Genomic DNA, 21,782 nt, shown 5'->3' on the forward strand with positions numbered 1-21,782 from the left:
AGATGATATTTTTTTTCCTTGTAAATCATTTCTCTGTTATGTACTGTTATATTTTTATTAATCTTTAACATATGATATGTAAACATTTGAGTGTGTTCCTCTTAGTGGGATCTTCAGCTAGAGTCCGGATGAGACTTTTGGACTATCTCAAACAGAACAGGATAGCATGCTCTTGGAATCTACATCTGTTCCCTATTTGAACCATTCCCCTTTGTCTAACTTTTTCTCCTATCATTTTAATTATAAACATATAATGGCTGTGTGACTCAGCGGTACGGTCTTTGCTTCGTGCCCGAAGGGTACTGACTTTGATCACCTGCCGCTGCGCTGTGTGGTCTTGGGAAGGTCACCTCGCCTTGGCTCTTCTTTGCTGATTGGGTCGATCGTCATAACATAGTAGTGTGAAAACCATAAGAGGCTGCTGCCTTGGCTCACTTTGCGGTGCTGCACTGTGGCTGATGCCTGGGTTATTCCAGTTTTCCCTTGGAATGGACCCTAGACAAATTTCCCCTATGGGATGAATAAAGGGAATTTTATTTTTATTTATTTATTTATTTTTACTATCCGATTTTCTTACTTTTTACTGCCGCTGATAAGACCTGAATGTGTTGCAAGCGCTGTAAAACCCTTAAAAAAAACAAACAAAAAGTAAGAAAATATTCAGATCAGAAACAGAGGGTATAGTTCTGTTGTAGTTTAGGACGGGATCCTGCTGAGGTCAAAATACATGCACGTTTGTTTTGTTTTTGTTTTTTGCACTACAATGCACCATTGCACAGGACTCAAATTAGCAGGGCTTTTTAAGAGAACAATCATTTTGTCATCGATAACACGAATCCAGTCGAGAACATTTGGGGTACTATGAAGAAAGAAGTACATCATCCTGTCTTTATCAAATCATAGATGATTTATACCGCCTTCTTCAAGATATATGGGATAATTGCATTGCTGAGTTTATTGAACCTTTCACTTTGTCCATAGGAAGGCAAGTGGTTTCCCTACATCAAGTTAAAGGAGGGCACACAAAGTAGTAATAAAGTTGTGTAAATTTGCAAACTCAATTTTTCAGTGGCACTTCTTAAACTTTTGATATCCTTTTATACAGGGCATTGAGGTTTTACGCTTTTCTGCACAATACTGGCATTATATAACATCATGATATGATATGATATGATATACACTCAATTATGGCTTCCTCGAACGTATTCGATTGTCCTGAATTTTTCATTATTATTCTTTATTATCTCTCCATTCCTTTCTCCAAAAAAACTTCGAACACAGCCTTTAAAAATTTGCATTAAACTAATCACTTACATAAAACCAAAAAACAGACTAGCAATGACTAGCAAGAGGATACAACAACAAACTAACAAATTCAGACACCCGCCTACACTCTTTCTTTCTGTTTGCCATTCTTTTATAGAATGATCTCCCTCAGGAGTTGATAGAAACTAAAAACAATACAGAATTTACAAGAGTCTTGGAGGTGTGGAATTAAAAACAACAAATAATGAAATGATCATAGCGTGTATTTTGAATGTGTATGTGTGTTGTGAAAATCATAAATGTATGAATTATTGTCTGGATCCTCTATTAAAGATGCTACTACGACCACGAAGAAGAAGACAATATTAGAATGGCAAGATTCATGTTCATTTTGACAACAACCCATCGCTTTTACATGAGCATACATCAGCTGTTCAGACTAGTTTTAAAATTTCTTAATCACTATTGTTATCATGTCTGTCAGAAAAGAGAGAGATGAATGTTCTCACTTTGGAAATGAAAACAACGGTTTTAGATGATGTTAACAAAGGAAGAAAAAAATTGAGAACTGTGGAGACTATAACATTCCTAAGTCTACCTTGATAATAACAAGAAATGAAGCGAGTAGGAAAGTGCCAGAAGACAATAGAGAATAAAAATTTTGCCGCAGTGATGGGGGCTCGAACCCGTGACGGCAAAATTTTTATTCTCTATTTTCTTCTGGCACTTTCCTACTCGCTTCATTTCTTGCTTTTATTAACATAAGTGTCTGCTCCACTTACTTTTCTGAATCTACCTTGTCAACTTTCATCCCAAATGAAGATAAAGTAAGTGATGAAGCAAGTAGAAAGCGACTGAGAGTGATAGAACATGATGGATTTGAGAAATCGCTATATTTTGTGGTTTACAGAAAAACATGCATTGAATATACAATTATCTGGACCCGTTATTGATATGAAAGCCAATGAAATCGTGAGAAAGATGGGATTTGTTGACTTTGCAATATATTATTTTCCTCAACACACCAAGTTGTTCTGTCAAGACACAGTTGCCTCAAACTTTGGTTTCTTTGAACTTTTTGGATGTCTCGAGAAGTTTAAGGAAATATTGCTCGAGTGTATTGAAATCTAATCAGATTATCTCATTATAGATTTGCATGTAGTTTTGTTTGAACACTTGTTTTAATTTTATTCTTTTTATAAAATTCTTTTTCTTTTATTTGTTTAAATAAAAAAAATTTTTGGGCTATTTTTGTTTCCTTATTGTTTTTATTGCTCATCAAATATCAGGTCGTAATTTTTTCAGTTCACGGTATCAGGAAAATAAATTTATATTACTTGGTTTTCAGATGGAATGCCTCAAATCTACATTAAATGAAAAATCTAACAATAGTGATAAAAAATATATACAGAGTATTCTGTGCTCAAGAATTACTACAAAATTGTCCTTAAAATGAAAAATAAAACATTAAAATGATTTCAGACAGTGTATCATTTATTGCCATTATATCCATGCAAATTATGAGCCTTAATAACAACAATTACAATTTTATTTTCGGTTTTTGCATGATACTACTCTCCAAATTTCAATTTTCTAGAACAATGTTAGTTCTTAATTCAACATTATAGAACAAATTTAGTTCTTTATTCAACGTTATAGAACAAAGTTTGTTCTTTATCGATGGCGTTTTTAAAATCACTCAATCATATGGCATTTTTTTTCAATTTCATCTTAACACTTATCTACCATTTAGCCGCTCTAACAAACCATTGAAGTGTTGTATCAAATAAATGAAATAATGATAAATAAAGTAATGGGGGTGAAGTGACAGAGTGGTTGAGGCATTGCACTGTGGTGTGGGTTCGAGTCCCACTTCAGGCACTTTCGTTTATTTCCTTGGCAAGATTCGTAACTCCAAATTTGCTCCCTTGGACAACATGGGTGTTTCCTGTTGACATCAGACATCCTGCCTGTTTGATGGATATCTATATTCCTTCATGGAATACTTAGGCGATGGGATCTAATGCGTAATGGCGAAATTTATATTTTTAAAAATAAAGTAATTAATAAGATATAAATGAATAAAACTCCCTACATTCATCCTCAGTACAGGGTATTCTTCTTTCTTTCTGGACTGAGATAGCGCCCCCCCCCCCCCCCCCCCCCCCCCCAAAGTCAGCAGAAAAAAGGGGCTGGGTTTCTTGCTCAAGGAAAAAATGAAGTGTCAAAGTGGGACTCGAACCTGGTGTCCTGGGTAAAGTGCAATTCCGTATCCATTAAGTCATCTCATACCCCTTATTGAATTTTAAAATTAAGCCCTTTAGTTGATGTAACTTGTAAAAATGGTAAGAAATCCACAGAGCATTATGTAAACAAGTTTGTGTTTGAAATATAGCTCATTGCTTTGAAATGTGAGCTCGCCTAAGACTTTTGCGATATTTGTCGACAAATAAGTCAAAGTCCCGAGAGGGACACAAGATTGGGTCCGTAGAAGATGAACTATTGACTCCTTGGAATAAAAAAAAAAATTTATCTTGAGCAATCCATTTTCAAGGGATTCAACCCTTCAATTTTAAATGACTAAGGGTTAAAAGTCCAGTAGCCTCCCCTATTGATGAAACTTTAGTGCGTGACTCTTTATGCTTGACCTCCCATAGTGGGCAGGGAGGTACTTACTGCGTCTCCTATACTCCTATATCTGTTTTCCAGCTTGCTTTCTGTCTTTGTCTTGGAATGAGATTACTTGGTTTTGTCCTGGCCCTGGCCGGATACCGTGGCTGAGAGGGAAACAGTCAAATAGATAGTTACTGTTTTGGGAGATGATATTTTTTTCCTTGTAAGTCATCTCTCTGTGATATATTATTATATTTGTTGTTTTGAATTTATAATATTATAAGCATTTGGGTGTATTCCTCTTAGTAGGGACCTGTTCTCGTGTCTGACTGAGACTTTTAGGTGATCTCAAACTGTGATGGTGTGCTCTTGGAATCTACACCAATTCCCTATCTTACCATACCCCTTTGTCTTTCCTTTTCTTGGGTGCTTTAATTGTAATTCTAGAACTTTTTACTACCCCATATTCTCCCTTTTTACTGGCGCTGATATGACCTAATGTGTTGCAAGCGCCGTAAAACCCGTAAAACCAAACAAACAAAACAATTCCTGTTTATTTATATTTTTTTTAAAAGTATTCCTTCAGAGCCATTGGGCCCATGGAGCCGGAGTTTATCTCGGTTTCTATAGCGTGAAACGGACAATAACAGTTGCTTTCTATCCTTTGGATAGGACGCTAGTCTATCTCAAACTTAGTACATTGATGGTATGCTCTTGGAATCTACATCTGTTCCCCATTTGAACTATCCCCGTCATTCTTTTTCTTCAAGTCCTTTTAATTGTCCATCAAGAATGTCTTTACTATCCAATTTTCTTCCTTTTACTGGCGCTGATATGACCTAAATGTGTTGCAAGTACCGTAAAACCCTTAAAAACAAATAAACTTTGTCCTGCTTTTTCCTCAAGTCCTTTTAATTGTACATCTGGAATGTTTTTACTATCCAAACTTTCTTCCATTTTACTGGCGCTGATATGACCTAAATGAGTTGCAAGCGCGGTAAAACCCTTAAAAACAAACAAACATTTGATATTAAACAAAATATTATATTTAGTTTTATTTACAAAAATAAATAATAAACACTGGTTACTCATTTGAAAAAACCAAACAAAATCAACCAAAACAGAATAGGAGTAAGATCTCTTTGTATATATGAAGTAATACGTATCCCACGTCTGTGAGACCTGCCAATGGTCCCGGTAAAACCTGGATCATCCCGGGGTTTGTTTTATTCTACTTTTTTTTCAGATAAAATTCTGCTCTCATGAGCAAACCTACAAAAATAAAATTTTATAATAGTTAAATTCATCGTATATGGCATATTTACTCTAAAAATCAGGGTCAAAATAGTTCTTGTTTCGTTCACACAAGCGCATTAATTTTGAATTTGAATAATTAACTTTACCATGGTCTTAAAATAGATCGATGGGTAATATAATATTACTAATATTTGATAAAGTTTTCCGTTTTTTTCATAAAATATCAATATCTAGACAATATGTGATACGTGAAAGAATATCTATGTGTATTTTCTTCTTTTGCCTCATTATCTACCACGTTTTTATAGTTATTTTATCGGTAAATTGCTATGGGTGGTGAGCGGTCAACGGTTGGAGCACGTGTTTTATCACGTGCTGCCAGACTTTTAGTTTGACGGCGTCATCTAATCTAGCTCTATTATTTACTGAATCTATGAGGGTTTTCAAATTCATCGATTATCAAGAACGGAATCGATACCCTATTCGTCCAATTTGATATACGATTATTGATTTTTGAAATCTCCATTATTTGAGACTCTTAAATCTGTATGAAGTCGAGGTTAAACAGCTGTGAAATAAAGTTGAATTTATTGAATTGTCCAAAATAATGAAAATTGAATCGGGTTTTACGCTGTGTTATTTATATTTTTATTTTTATGTTCTTTCTTAATAAACTATAAAAAATCTAAATCATTTTATTTCTTGATTGACAGGTTTAAATTCAATTCATTTTTTGGCACGTTTCATCCCGACATAATACCGTTTTGAGCGGTGAGTCACATACATGATTTAAGCTACGGACACACAATTTTTATAATAACCAATCAATACGCTGTTTATGGTATTGACTCCCCCCACCTCCCACGCCCCTTCCAGTCCCTTCCCCGCCAATTTGCTTTCTCCGTTAGACTATTACTATTTAATTTGATATTGAAAACACTCAAAATATTGTCTGTTCCAGTGGAAGCGAGGTGGTCACATGAAGTGACGTAATAGGACCATCATGGCGGCGACTAGGGTCAGCAGATAGTTGCCATGAACATCTGAAAAGTGTAGAAATTGAATAAAAAAGAAAAGAATAAAATGATAATTCTGACAAATAATACAGTACACCATTCAAACTATATCACTATGCTCAGCGGCCTTATAAAAGAGTTGTCCTTCAGAGCCATTCGGCCCATTGAACCGGAGTTTATCTCGATTTCTTTAGCGTAAAACGGACAATAACAATTGCTTACTAACCTTTGCCTAGAATGCTAGTGCGTCGCAAAGTACTTTCCACCAGATGTAACAGACCCAGCTACCCAATCACTTGTGGGTGGACAGGGTGGTCAGAAAAAATCTCGACTGCACCCGGGACCGATCTTGGTCCCTTTGCATGTGAAGAAGCGAGTGCTCTACCAAATGAGCTATCGGGACTCCCGAGCGGCCCTATAATGTTTAACATATTTCTCCATTGGGCCCCATGGAACCACATTTACATACTATTCAGGCCAATTCATTTGTGAGCTATCGGCTCAAAATGGTATTATGTCAAGTTGAGCCAGAATTTTAAAAAATAAGTGATTTAAAGTTAAAATGACAGGAAATATGAAATTTAGAAAAAAAATTAAATCCTTTTTTTAAAAACAATTTAAACTTGAGCTTTTATATAGCTAGCGGAATATCCACTAAACGTGCTCAAAGCGCTTTACAAGGGGTCCCCAGCCAACAACAACACGTAACATGTAGGACGTGACATGACGCCTGTTAGGTATATATTTTTCGGACAGAGACAACGCTGTTAACGGCCAGGTACACATTTTACACCTTCTTTACGGGGAGAGAATGTGAGTAAAGAGCCTTTTCCAAGGACTCGACTATGCTCCGAGCGAGACTCGAACCCAGGACCTGCCGATCCAAAAGCGAGTGTCATACCACAAGACCACATAACCGCATATATCCATTCTCCTCAATAAAATGTATAGGCTTATCCCAAGGCGTTTGTTTTTTCATCATACGCTCATTTTTTTTTATCTTTAAAAAAATTGCAATCAACACGCCGGGTGGGGTCTTTGTCCTCCTATGGTGGGAAGGAGGTCACGCTCTGAGTGGATGAAAACGGTGACTATGCTGAAGTTTGAAATTATAAATGGAAAGGCCATGAACTAATCTTTGTAATGATACATTTGTCAATTTAGTATTTATTATTGTTTTGAAAGTATTAGAGGGGTGCCAAGAGTTTTCAATCTACCCTTGTATATTTGTATTGATATTGATATGTCCTATTGAAAAGCATGATTGCACTTAAATATTGTAATTCTTATCGCTTTTACATGAAAGTCAATTTTCGACCACTTATTCTCTCCGCCATAATACCATATTGAAATGATGGGTCACGTGATATATGAGCACTTGCTACTCAAAACCTGCTAAGTCTGTTTTTCATCATTCAGAGAAAACTGCTATTTTTTGTGACGTATAATTTAGTGAGTGAACGAGGAAAACTCTTGGTCTTCTTTGCCTTCTAGAGCAATACGCTGAGGGTTTTGATGGATAATCTCATTCCTGTTGATTTCATTGGTGTCCAGTTGATTGAACGAGGGTGTTCTCTCATTTTCTGTCCATATGTGCAGCTATGTGGTCTTGTGTTATGACACTCGCCTTCGGATCAGAAGGTCCTGGGTTCGAGCCTCGCTCGGCGCATAGTTGAGTCCCTAGAAAAGGCTCTTTACTCAAATTCTCTCACCGTACTCAGATGTAAAATGAATACCTGGCCGTTACCAGCGTTATCTCTGTCGGAAAACAATTATATTATCGCCTAGCAGACATCATGTCTTGCTCTACATGTTACGCGATGCTGTTGGTCCCTTTGTAAAGCTCTTTGAGTAAGTTTATTGGATATTGCTCTATATAAAAGCTCAAGTTGTTGTTTTTTTTAATATGTTAATGTTACAGCAGATTTTCTGGCATCTTTAGGGTGTCCACAACGTCACGCGTTACATGTTATACTTCACTATCTATTTTTTAAAATTCATTTATGTATGCTATAGATTGTGGAGACTTTACTAAGGTGAAAGATACTTTTCTTCACTGTAGAAGATGTCACGCGAAGTTTATATACGATGCACACATCCCTATTGAAGAATGGCGGGTGGTTGGATGGGAGCATCACCCTTGAATCATATACCTATGATGTTCGCATGGGTGTACGATCCGATAGTGATGTCGTTTCTTCTTCTCTTTACTAGCCTATCCTGCTTCTTTGGTTTGTGATTGTATTTTTGACAGGGGATTTTTTTTTTTTCTGTAAATCTTCTGCCTGTTTGTTCTTGGTTATTTATAATTTAGCTTATGATATCTTTAGGTTATGATTTTGATTTACATTTGTACTATTTTTGTTAGATTGCTTGTTTTTTTTTGTTTCAGCGGTCTCTCATATAACCTCAATTGTGTTGGAAGAGACCTAAAGCAACAAACAAAAAACAAAAAAAAACTATTGAAGAATATTGAGTTATTAAAGAGTAATTTACTGTGCTATTACCTTGTTCCCAGACGTAATGGACACTGTAGTTCACCACATTATTAACCTGATAGTGATAGATGCGTTGAGTCATATAGATACATAGCTACTAAGCGACAGACTACAGTATCCAGGATGAAGAAATGGACTTAATTAATCACTTGACGAGGGGTAGATATATAAAATGAAAGATATTTTATTTATTCTCACCTCATTCTGTTACATTCTCCGACAACGTTGTTTCATGCTAGCAACTCATGATCTTACTCCACCAAAAACAAACCAGCAACTCATAATCTTATTCCACCAAAAACATACCAGCAACTCATAATCTTATTCCACCAAAAACATACCAGCAACTCATAATCTTATTCCACCAAAAACATACCAGCAACTCATAATCTTATTCCACCAAAAACATACCAGCAACTCATGACCTTATTCCACCAAAAACAAACCAGCAACTCATAATCTTATTCCACCGAAAACATACCAGCAACTCATAATCTTATTTCACGGAAAACATACCAGCAACTCATAATCTTATTCCACCGAAAACATACCAGCAACTCATAATCTTATTCCACCGAAAACATACCAGCAACTCATAATCTTATTCCACCGAAAACATACCAGCAACTCATAATCTTATTCCACCGAAAACATACCAGCAACTCATAATCTTATTCCACCGAAAACATACCAGCAACTCATGATCCCACTCCACCAAAAACATACCAGCAACTCATGAAATGAAACAATGTTGTCGGAGAATATAACAGAATGAGGTGAGAATAAATAAACAATTCGCTCCTAGAAAATGTCGAGCACTCCATGTGATTCCAGCTAACTCCCCTTAACCATAAAATGAAAGATAGATATAGTTATAAATAGACTGATAGACAGATACGTAGGTAGATAAGCTGATACAGATAGATGGCTAGATTAATAGAATATTTAAGCTGATATATAGATATATAAAACATTAAAAGTGTGTTGTTTTTTTTTGTTTTGTTTTTTTTTGGTTTTTTTTTTGGGGGGGGGGGGGGGAGGGGGGGTTTATTCACCTCTACATTATCGTTTCTAACTGCTGCGATCTTCAGGAAGTGGAAGAAGGTTTTTGTTTTATCAATGTATTTATTCATTTATGATCATTATCGCCATGGTGGATAAGTAAATAAAGCAACAACAACCTCCTTCCACTTCATGAAGGGTGTAGTAAAAGACGAACGAAAGTCGTTTTAAATGGTTTATCTACTGCTCTTTTTAAAATTTACCACTTCATAATTTTTGGTTTTATAGATAGATAGATCCTGAAAGAGGGAGAGAGAGAGAGAGAGAGAGAGAGCGCAACTTACTTGTTCCCTTACTTGACCAGTGTTTATCACAGAGGGACTTGCCCATTTCCATCTGGCTCAAAGGTACCTTGAATTGAGTTCTTACTTCCTCTGGGCAGGACATTAGATTCTCATGCATGCATTTGACGGCCGCGTAGGTGGTTCTGCAACAAAGGATGGGGCTTGTGTTTCATCACCATCATTATCATCATCGTCGTCGTCAGCATAATCATTACCATCATCATCTCACAATTATCATCTTTACTAGCATCATAATAATTATCATCATCATCATCATCGTTATTATTATCGACGTCATCAACAGTACCGTAGATAAATCTTAGATGAATGCAGCCATGAGAGGGAATGGTTTGTTTTTGTTGTTTTTTTTTGTCTGATATGATGAAAGTATAACTCGCCATTCAAACGGTATATCTAACTGGATTCACTCTTGCTTAACTCATTGGTTGCCAGGTATAATGAATGTAAAATCCGTGCTTATATCGAAACAATAATGTACATAAATGAATATTATAACTATTAAAAAGAAAAAAAAATACTAAACACAGAACGTTTCAAGTTCAACACCCTTTCTCAGCCAATAAAGATGGTTGAAAGGTTGATAAGTCGCGTGTAATACAGATTTTAAAATAATTACCTTATTTAAAAGAGTCGGTTTTCTTTCTTTAACTTTAACTTCATAAAACGATCATTTCCTGATTCTGGATTTCAATTTTACATTAAATTTTCTTCGAGTTCATTCTGATATGACGAGGCAGATCACACTTCTGACTGGCCGCCTAAAGACGGTATTATGTCAAGATTAATACGATGTCGAAAGTTATCTTGAAATTTAAATGTCCAAAAGTGTGATAGTTTGTGTCTGTGTGTGTGTGTGTGTGTGTGTGTGTGTGTGTTATTTTAAGAAACGCTATCCATTGTCCTCATATTAACTTCAACCAAGTCTATATTTGTGATTATAAATTCAAAGGTTTTCGGAACATACTTACGGACACATGACGTTAAGGTTCTGTCTGTCACTGGAACTCAACTTCTGTGTAGGACTCATACATCCCATCACTGCGAACGTGGAACATCCGCCCATGACATTTCCGCTCATGTCACCTCCGCCTATGTCACCGCCGCCAATGTTACCTCCGTCTATGTCACCGCTGCCAATGTTACCTCCGCCTATGTCACCGCCGCCAATGTTACCTCCGCCTATGTCACCGCCGCCAATGTTACCTCCGCCGATGTCACCGTCGCCAATGTTACCTCCGCCTATGTCACCGCCACCCATGCCATTATCGGGTTGACCTGCGGACAAAATTATTACATAAAGCGTTTTGTGATCTAGTAGGCGGGAAACTGAATTAAACTTGCAACCTGTAGGTCAAAGATTCAAATCTTGATATTTGGGATGACTCAAAGGTGACTCCTTGGAAAAGGATATATATATATATATATATATATATATATATATATATATATATATATATATATATATATATATATATATATATATATATATATATACACACACACATGTTACAGTTTCGCGTGTTGGTTTGGTATGTTTGATTTTGCTGGCGGATGATGTGAGTATTTTACCTAAACTCATAGTATCATTTATGCCGCGCTCTTAATTCCATGCATGATGCATTATTACGACCCAATTCATTTGCAGGCATGATAACCAGAATTGTTATCGGCTATTTGTAATGGGAATACCCTCAAACCGTCATGTACATATATGCAGGTCTGGCATCCGAACCCACATATGGGCCTAGTTTAACATTGTTGTAATGGACAATATTCTGCGTCATTTTTTGAGACTTCTATTACAACAATGAGCCCATAAAGAAACGGATTGTCAGACCTGGAAATAAGTGCACGTCGCCTCAAACCAACGCAAAATATTGTCCATGACAACAATGGTATAAGTCAAAACCATAATCGGACTAGATTATCAGACTTGCAAATAAATATAACTCCGCGTTTAATAAGATTAAGATAATGCGAGATGTGCATCTTGTCTTTAATATATATGAACATGAATCCTGATTGGTTGAATACAACCACGTGAGATGTAACTGTGTTGCATCGTGTCAGTTTTGTGTATAATAATTAGTCGGTGAGCAAGTCGATTTTCAGTTGACAATAGCTATGATATAATATTAATAGTGGTAATAATAATACTTAATTCGATTTTACAGTTGACAATCGCTGTGATAAAATATTAGTAACGGTAAGATCATATTCAATGTGTTCGAATCGAAAAATAGGCTTTAATGTGGTGCTATTCTAGTTTAGCGGCGTACGAGATCGCCTATTTGGAAGTGGTCCCATAAAAAATGAAAGAAGGTATTGTTATGTGTAGTGGTTTGATTTTCACTAGATCATGGGCCGTTTTTATGAACGCCGACTAGCGCTTAGTCTCTGACTATCTGACTATCTCTGACTTTAGTCAAGGACTTGAAAAAATCGGATTTCATGTGAGCTGACTAAGCAAGTCCCAGAATAAAATCCTTCGGACTAAGTTCGGCCACGTTTTAGTCATTTGCTGAGGCAGGACTTCACAGGCTTAGACTGAGACAAGGTTAATGTCATAGCGTCAACAAGATAGCAGCTATTTTTAGATGAGAGAGCTTTGATTCGGAAGGAAAATACGTTGGTTACGAATGACAAAAGTGTCCTGTCGCTATTGACACTGGTTTTTTGTGAGTACAAACTAAAAAAAAAAAAGAAAAAGACTCGTGAGTTGCGAGTGAAGGGAGACTAGAAATCGAAAGATTTGCGTCAAAGAACAATCCCAAAATTATTGGAAAGTATTGTGGAGACAAAAATTATCCTGCTGGCTTTGTAACTGACTAAAATAATGTGATTCATCAGAACACACTTTCTCTTTTTTGTTCTTTTGTTTTGTTTTTGTTTGAGTTTCATTGAAACTTTCATTGTCTGAAATATAGACCATTGACGCCATTGTAGTCTAGCAGTCCTAAGTCAATGCCACGTGATTTCATTCATCATGACATAAGTAAGTTAAAATATTAAAAGAAAGAAATATTATCCATACCGGATGTGTAGCTAATTTCCTCTTTAGAAATCATTTGCGTTGACAGTATGAAGGCAGGTATCTTACCTGTCATCATGTACTAGAGAGCGTGATGTTACCAGCACAAAACAACCGAATTAGTCACCGTCCGTACAACGCCCACTTCTCGGCAAGAGACAAGCTAGTCCGAGACTAGAAAACGTTCATGAAATCCGATTTACAAGCAAGTCATTTACGAGACCAGTAAATAACTAAATCGTGTCCTCTTTCATGAAAACGGGCCTATGAGTTGGCATAATTGATGACGCGCTTATAGCCCGAGTATGGCTTAACAGAATAACCCTGAGAATGGCATTAATGAATTGATAATTGATGACACAACTTGCTTAAAATAAGAGCTTAGAGGAGAAATGTATAGTGGGATGACATTTTTTTATTTTTTATTTATTTTTTATTCTCCTGTTATTATAGACAGTGTGCGCTCGGCTAAGAAGCTCACAACATTGCCATCCGAAATTATAACGGACCAACACACAAAACTATGTGTAACCATGAACTTTTATTGTCTGGTAAATACAGTTTTGTGAGAATTACTCATTTTTAAAAATATTTTTTAAAAACAGTAACAGAGACCTGAGTGACGTCAACTTCATTCTATCTTTACAGCAATATACGATGTTGTCTATTTAGAAATCATCTCATGAACTAAAGATGACATTGCTGTGTATAGTTGGTTTTTCACCAGACCCTGAGTTGGATATTAAAACGTGTCTCTCTTACTGGCTTGAACGTGGCTTAAAATATAGCCCCGAGAATGGTATTAATGTGACGATAGTTGTTCAACATGTTCATAAATTTAATCCAAGTAGGAAAATCCTATCGTGACCGAAAATGGATCTAATTTGGATTTATTATTTAGCAGTATAAGAGGTCATATATTTAGAGGTCATCCCATAAAGGAAGAGGAACATTGTTGTGTGTAGTTCGTTGTTCACCAGACCCTGAAATGGTGACAAAGTCCCGAATTTGACTTAAAAGTATAAATGCTATGCGTTTTGGTAATATAATCGCAACATCCACCAGTCAATTGAATATCAACAAACGAAACTGTGTGTCATTGTCACGTATAGCTTACCTTTTGTTGGTATCGTTGTGGGAGGATTTGGGTCGTGAGTTATTTGGGGGTTTGGTATCTCAGGGCCTGGCGTAACATTCAATAGTAGTCTACAGTCCTCTTGATCTCTTTTGATCTCACGCAACATGTCCGCATTCTGAACTCTGAAATTTTCCGGACATGTCGCCCATTCCTTCAACTCGCACTCAGCGGCAGGGAGATAGAGACTGAAATATTGAAGGTATCAAAGACAAAAGAAAGAGCAAGATATATAATGGAAAATGTGCCCTATCCTTCCAAAACGGGATGACACTCGAGTACGATTTCCTCAACCACATGGTTTTCTCCAATGTCCCGAATGTTTTCCTCATTACTCTTTCTACACTGTTTCCTCAAAATAAATAAACAAAAATGAATATAACAGCTTCAAAAAATAACGAAATACCAAACAAGGAACGTTTCGGGCTCAAAACCCTTCTTCAGCCAACAATAAAGACATAAATACATTACTAAATTCCAGATTGACGACAGGGAAATTTTGTAGATCCTCTCTGTTGAAGAAAAATCTTGGAAAGTAAACCGAAAACAAAAGCATTCGCTATGTAACCTTGTTTGATATGATGTTCTATTTTGAAGCTGTTACGTATATTCATTTTTGTTTATTACTTTTTACAGTCCACAGCTTCTAGCAGCTTGGTATCACTTTGACGGATTCCTCAAAATGTTTTGTACATCTCTCCGAGTTCTGGCAAACCGTGCTCGAGTGTGTGATGTGACGCACAAGAGTTCAAAGATCCAGGTATGTAAGTTTGTATTTCTTGCTATTTCCATTCTCATTAATTTATCAATCCTAAAAAAAGAATTGAGCCCATGGCTCATGCTTTTAACTATAAATTCATTTATATAGCATCTGAATCTGAACCACAGGTATAAACTCATAAAGAAACAATTAAGTGACATCAACTTCATTCATTCTTTTGCTCACTTTTCAGCGCTGCATTGCGGCTGACCGTAGCCTTCGTGGACTAGAAAGGTGAGTGGAGCAGGCACTTATATTGTTAATAATAGAAAATGAAGTGAGTAGAAAAGTTCCAGAAGGCAATAGAGAATTAAAATTTCGCGGCGATGGGGGCTCGAACCCTCGACCTCACTGATACAACTTCCCTGGTCGTGAGAGGGGTGCTATGCAGTCGATGCCAACCACCAACAACTCCACCTGGCCGTGAGAGGGCCGCTATACCGTTGGTTGGATGGTGTCGACTGCATAGCGTCCCTCTCACGGCCAGGCGGATTATCGTACCAGTAAGATGGCGGGTTCGAGCCCCCATTGCCGCAAAATGTTTATTCTGTATTGCCTTCTGGCACTTTTCTGCTCACTTCATTTTAAATTATCTTCATGGACTAATAACCTATTTAGCCAAAACGACGTCATAACACACGTGAACGACAACCGAAAGAAATTGAACAGTGAGTGTCTTTCAAAAGTACGAGTAGTGAGATAATAGATTTCCTTGAGCATACTAATACCCCACTTTTCACCTTTTTTTTGTGGTCATGGGGGTGGGGTGTATTGTAACGTAATTTTGGTGGAGGTGACATGCTATGAGTTTGGCAATGTGGTTTTGTGGTATGACACTCGCTTTTGGATCGGAAAGTCTTGGGTTCGAGCCTCGCTCGGCCCATTGTTGAGTCCTTGGAAATGGCTCTTTAATCACATTCTCTCACCGTACTCAGGTGTAAAATTAGTACCTGGCCGTTCACAGCGTTGTCTCTGTCAGAAAAAATGTAATATCGCCTAACAAGCGTCATGTCTCATTCTACTTGTTACGGGTTGCTGTTGGCTATGGACCCTTTTTAAATCGCTTTGAGCACGTTTAGTCGATATTGCGCTATATAAAAACTCATTTTTGAAAAAATTAAGGCTACTTGTCTACGCATTCGTTACCTGTGTCACTTTTTGAGATGGACCCTTATGACACAATTTACCTTGGAATTAAAGAGGAGCATTTCATAGCGTCTATATTTACCTGCACAATTTTTCGTCATTCCTTATACCATCCGTCATAAACTCTCGGGCTTTTAAGGTGCAGCTCCATATTCTCTGAATTGAACAGGTTTCACGATCTGGAATATTTATGATTATGATGACAAGATACGATTCTTTCATCTCTTTGTATTTATTAAACGAGTTACTTTAATCGTGCCCAATAACACAATGAGCTTGCGAATAAAAATATAACGAGTTTAAATAAATACAAAGAAATGAAAGAAACGGTTTATTTCATCCCTCCAAGTAAGATTATTAGATATTTTGTATGGTATGGTATTAGTACTTCTATTCACCATAATTTGTATCTTTCTCCTTCTGCTTGAATGGCATTTGACCCTAAATTAAAATCGTTGGATTTGTATTCATGCGCACCAAAAGAGTATTTATAATTACCAATCAGCTGTCTTTTACACCTTATTTCACACCAATAAAATGTGAGCAAATATTTTGCAATCGTTGAATAAAATTTTTATTCAACGCATTCAAAGCATATTACGTATTTATTAAGAAATGATAGGGTTTTCCAATGAGAGCGTGCAATCAGGGTGATTATAAAACTAATAATGATAGTAGTAGTAGTAATAATAATAATGATAATAATAATAATAATAATGATAATAATAATAATAATAATAATAATAATAATAATAATAATAATAATAATAATAATAATAAGAAGAAGAAGAAGAAGAAGAAGAAGAAGAAGAAGAAGAAGAAGAAGAATAGACGTGGTGGTAAAAAATTGAGCTTTTATAAAGTAAAAGTAGTAGTGGTAGGTGGTGGTAGTAGTAGCAGCAACAGTGACAGCAGCAGCAGCAGCAGTAGTTGTAGTAGTTGTAGTAGTAGTAGTAGTAGTAGTAGTAGTAGTAGTAGTAGTAGTAGTAGTAGTAGTAGTAGTAGCAGTAGTATAGAGGGAGTAATTAACAGATTCGTACCTGGGTTGCTGAAATGGAATTTACACAAGGCCATGTCACCTGCCATTTCCCTCACTGCAATGTCATACTCTGTTTTCAAGAACCCAGTGCACGAGTTCATTCGAGATTTTAAACAAGTCATCGACTCCCTCGCCATTCTGGGATAAAAACATAAAAATCCCATTTCAGAGGTTTACCGTGTTCAATTCGCCTCGTGGGGTCTAACTTCCTGTCCAATATGTACACGCTGTGGGCAAGAACCCGAAACGGCAGAGCATCTAGTCGAAAGGTGTGTTGTGACGATGCTACCAGGCGGGTTCGCGACGGTGCACGAATGCGGACCGGACTTTGCTGATTGGGTCGATCGTCATAACATAATAGTGTGAACCATAAGAAGCTGCTGCCTCACGACTCTTCTTTCATTTCCCTGTAGCAGGCTGTATGAAACTATATGCCCCATTCTGTTCTGTTTAAATCGCCTGTTAAGCATCATTTTCATGCTAAAAAACCTACATGTCCGTCACTGCCTATGACCAGGTGAGTCAAGTGAGATAATAAAAAATTCTGTCACGTATTTGGATTTATTAAATGAGCTCTATTTATCGCGCCAAATAACGCACGAGCTTGCAAGTGAAGAGTAGTGGATTATTTCCCTTAAAATGTCTCTCTGTGCCTGTTTTATTGTAAATAAACGTCAAACGTGTTTCAATTTAATTTATGAAATTCTTGTATCAATAGATTCTTATAATAAAGTTTAGCATTCATTTCGGAAAAGTGAGTGGAGCAGGCATTAATATTGTTAATAACAAGAAATGAATTGAATAAAAAAGTGCCAGAAGACGACAGAGATTAAAAACTTCGCAACGGCGATGTGGGGGGGGGGGGGGGGGGGGGGGGAGATCGTAGCCGCAACCTTACTGGTACAACTCCGCCTCGCGGGGGATATCGTGACTATACCATAATATGAGCTATTGGGGTTGTGGATAGCTCATGCGTTAGAGTCACGATCTCCCCGGTCAGACGGAGTTGTCGTACCAGTAAGGTCGGGGGTTCGAGCCCCCATCGCCGCCGTGACGTTTTATTCTCTGTTGTCTTCTGACACTTTCCTTCTCACTTCATTTCTTGGATTCAGTTCAGCTCATAGATGAAAAATCTCCAAGAGTAGAAAAAAAATGATTTAACTTATTTTGGAAAACCAGTCTTCGGGTGTTTTGAACTATTTTTGGAAGATGCTTTCTCCCGCTATCATCTCCTTGTATATTTTATAGGTATGGATACTGATTTAATGGATGGGGTCTTCTGACCTCCCATGGTGGGCAGAGAGGTCATTTGTTGTGTCTTCTTCTATTTCTTCCCATATATGTTTTACTTTCCCATGTTAGCTCGCTGTCTTTGTCCTAGGTTAAGATTTCTCGGGGAGGGAGGGGAGGGGGATCCTAGTCCTGGCGGCGATCCTTAGCTGGGAGAGACACAGTTAAATACATAGTACCCTTTTCCCTGTAAATTATCTCTCTTTTATGTACTTTTATAATTACTAGTTTTTAATATTATATTTTTAGTTTGTAAACGATCAGTGAAAGGAAAACCATTTTTAAAAGAAACATTTGTCAAAGGGAATTAAATTCAGAAAGTAAAGATGAATAATAATAATAATAATAATAATAATAATAATAATAATAATAATAATAATAATAATAATAATAATAATAATAATAATAATAATAATGCTGAAAACGTATATAGCGCTATAACTCCGAGACACCAGACTCCAAGCGCTTACATTACAAATTACTTTGGCTGAAACATAATCATTCACATTTACACTATCACACACACACACACACACACACACACACACACACACATATATATATATATATATATATAAATATATATATATATATATATATATATATATATATATATATATATATATATATATACAAACAACACAAAACACAAACCAAACCTATCTTACTTCTCATACCATCTACCAAAATCGAAACAGATATGTTTTAAGCGAACGTTTAAAAATAGATAAAGATTCTTTTTCACGAATGTTCTGTGGTAAGGCTTTTCAAATATAGGGTCCGAAATGAGAAAAGGATCTCATTCCAGCATTTTTCCGAATTCGAGGGACAACTAGTTTTGTGGAATCACTGGCCGAACGTAAGGGGAGGGGTTTTGAATATCTTTCAATTAGTACTGAAAGGTAGGAAGGGGCAGTACATTCAAGATAACGATACACTAAAACACAAGCTTTGAATTTAATCCTTTTCTCAACTGGCAGCCAATGCAGGTAATGAAGCAGAGGTCCGGCAGAGTCGCACCTACGCTTCATAAAAACTAGTCTGGCAGCGCTGTTTTGGACAATCTGAAAACGTCTCAGATTATATTGCGAAACGCTAAACAACAGAGCATTACAATGATCCAGTTTCGATAGTACGAGGGACACAACCAGGTGCTTGGTCACATCCTCAGATATGAACCGTCTAATGGAAGCAATCTTTTTTAGATGGAAAAAGAGAGATCTAACCAACTTATTAACCTGATGCTCCATCGACAGCCCAGAGTCTAAGAATGTGCCAAGGTTTTTCACTTTGTCAACTATTTGAATGGAGGCATCCCCCAACTTCAAATCTGTTTCAATTTTCCACTTCCTGTTCCCCATATACAGCACCTCCGTCTTCTCATTCATCCATTTCTTAACACTTTGGATACAACTTTTACTATCGGCTGATACTTCTTGTAAATTTCTCGTATTGGAGACGCAGTACAATTGCGTATCATCAGCGTATTGATGGTAAGACAGACCGAAACTTCTGATGATTTTAGACAGAGGGCCAACGTCCAGAACAAAAAGAACGGGTCCAAGTACTGAACCCTGGGGAACCCCACATCAAGAAAGATTTCCTCAGATCTATATTCATCCACCATAATAATCTGTTTACGATTAAACAAATATGACCTAAACCAATCAACCGCTGCACCAGACACGCCATAAGTAATTTCAAGACGTTTGAGGAGAAGAGTGTGATCAATAGTATCGAAAGCAGACGATAGGTCAAGCAAATTCAGCAAAGTACATGAACCATTGTCTATAACAGAGAGGAGATCATTAACAACCCTAACAAGTGCGGTTTCCGTCGAATGATGTTGCCTATAAACAGACTGAAATTTTTCTTCAAGACAATTATTTTTAAGATGAGACAGTAATTGTTTCAAAACAAGCTTTTCTAAGATTTTAGAGAGAAGAGGAAGATTAGAGACAGGGCGATAGTTTTTTAAGTTTTCTTTATCTAGATCAGGTTTTTTCAAAAGGGGTTTGACATGAGCAACTTTGTAAATGTCTGGTACAGCACCTGACTGCAGCGAATTATTCACAATACATGTAAATGATGTTAAAATTACATCAATGCACTTTTATTTAGAATGGCAGTATTTATGGGGTCTAAATCACAACTTTTAGTTGGAGACGACATAATGCAATCATGTAAGTCAGCTTCAGTAATCTTTGAAAAATGTGTTAATGAATCACCATGAAACTTGTCAAATGATGTTTGGATCGATTCAGATGTGAGTTCTTTCCTGATGGCTTTTTCTTTAAAGCATTGACCAAAGCGAGTTGGAAGATCAGCACGATCGATTAAAGATATGAGAGCTGATTGCGTCTGTTGTCCCTTCAGTTCCTTAGTCAAAGTCAAGGCAAAGAATTGTCTCGAACTTCCCACGTTTTTCAAGCTGTCTTCATAGAATTTCTTTTTGGCCCTGACATTGACGGCTTTCGCAGCATTTCTTTTTTTTTAATTATTATTTAAAATTGGATTGCCGCTTAAGGTACAAAAATGAAAGATAAGTATAATATAAGTTAGCAGATCTATAGATGCTGTGCGCTTGTCTAAGAAACTCACAACATTGATATCCGGAAATATTACGGACCAACACACAAATCTATAATATATGTAACCTTGAACGTTTATAGTCTCATTCATACAGTTTTAAGAGCTTAACATGGATGGCAAAAAACAATAACAAAGACCTGAGTGGCGTCAATTTCTTTCTATCTATATTATATCGGGGGGTTTTTTGTCACCTCCCGTGTCACAGATTTAGCGAAGCCCGTTGTGTCAGTTATGATCGCGTCGCTCAACGCAAAAAAAAAAGTAAGTTAAGACAATAGATTTATACAACATAGTGCCTTCTTTCAATGGGTAAAATGTGCTTAGTTAGTCAAGATAGTTGTGGTCTGAATTATTGTTTAGACTTACGCGCATGCTTGACTGACATTTGCCGTTCTCATGGCACCTATGGATATCATCAGGCAGTGCGACAAATGGTTAGGTGAACACGGCGACCCATCTCCAGACCCTGAAATAATATGTTACAAAGGCATTCCATCAGAGCCATTAGGACTACGGAGCCCGGAGCCGGAATTCATCCCGGTTTCTAAAGCATGAAACGGACAATGTTAATTGCTTTCTTCCTTTTGGATAGAACGTCCCGCCCGCCCAATCCAACTGACGCAGTTGCTCAATCACTGCGAGTCATTCAAAATTTTCGGCTTTGTGCGGCTATGTGGTCTAGTGGTAATACACTCGCTTTCGGATCTGAAGATCCTGGGTTCGAGCCTCGCTCGGCGCATACTTCAGTCCTCTACATGTTACGTGTTGCTGT

The 21,782-nt window shown here is 36.9% G+C and overlaps 1 protein-coding gene across 4 annotated transcripts in view; it reads right to left on the minus strand.

Moving 5' to 3' along the window:
* Nucleotides 1-4,909: 4,909 nt before the first annotated feature.
* The window catches only part of LOC144972260 (uncharacterized), a 47,178-nt gene continuing 30,305 nt past the window's right edge, over nucleotides 4,910-21,782 (minus strand). For all 4 annotated transcript variants that reach the window (XM_078913310.1, XM_078913312.1, XM_078913311.1 and 1 more), the window contains exons 11-17: nucleotides 21,377-21,476; nucleotides 17,130-17,266; nucleotides 16,172-16,268; nucleotides 14,166-14,371; nucleotides 10,986-11,292; nucleotides 9,997-10,139; nucleotides 4,910-6,179 (exon numbers count right to left, since the gene is read on the minus strand). In XM_078913310.1, coding sequence (XP_078769436.1) covers nucleotides 6,112-6,179; nucleotides 9,997-10,139; nucleotides 10,986-11,292; nucleotides 14,166-14,371; nucleotides 16,172-16,268; nucleotides 17,130-17,266; nucleotides 21,377-21,476 — 1,058 coding nt within the window. In that variant the 3' untranslated portion in view covers nucleotides 4,910-6,111. The remainder of the gene's footprint in view (nucleotides 6,180-9,996; nucleotides 10,140-10,985; nucleotides 11,293-14,165; nucleotides 14,372-16,171; nucleotides 16,269-17,129; nucleotides 17,267-21,376; nucleotides 21,477-21,782) is intronic.

Source organism: Berghia stephanieae, chromosome 5 (assembly GCF_034508935.2).
Source record: "Berghia stephanieae isolate SIO BIC M18660-M18661 chromosome 5, UCSD_Bste_1.3, whole genome shotgun sequence".
Taxonomy (NCBI): domain Eukaryota; kingdom Metazoa; phylum Mollusca; class Gastropoda; order Nudibranchia; family Aeolidiidae; genus Berghia; species Berghia stephanieae.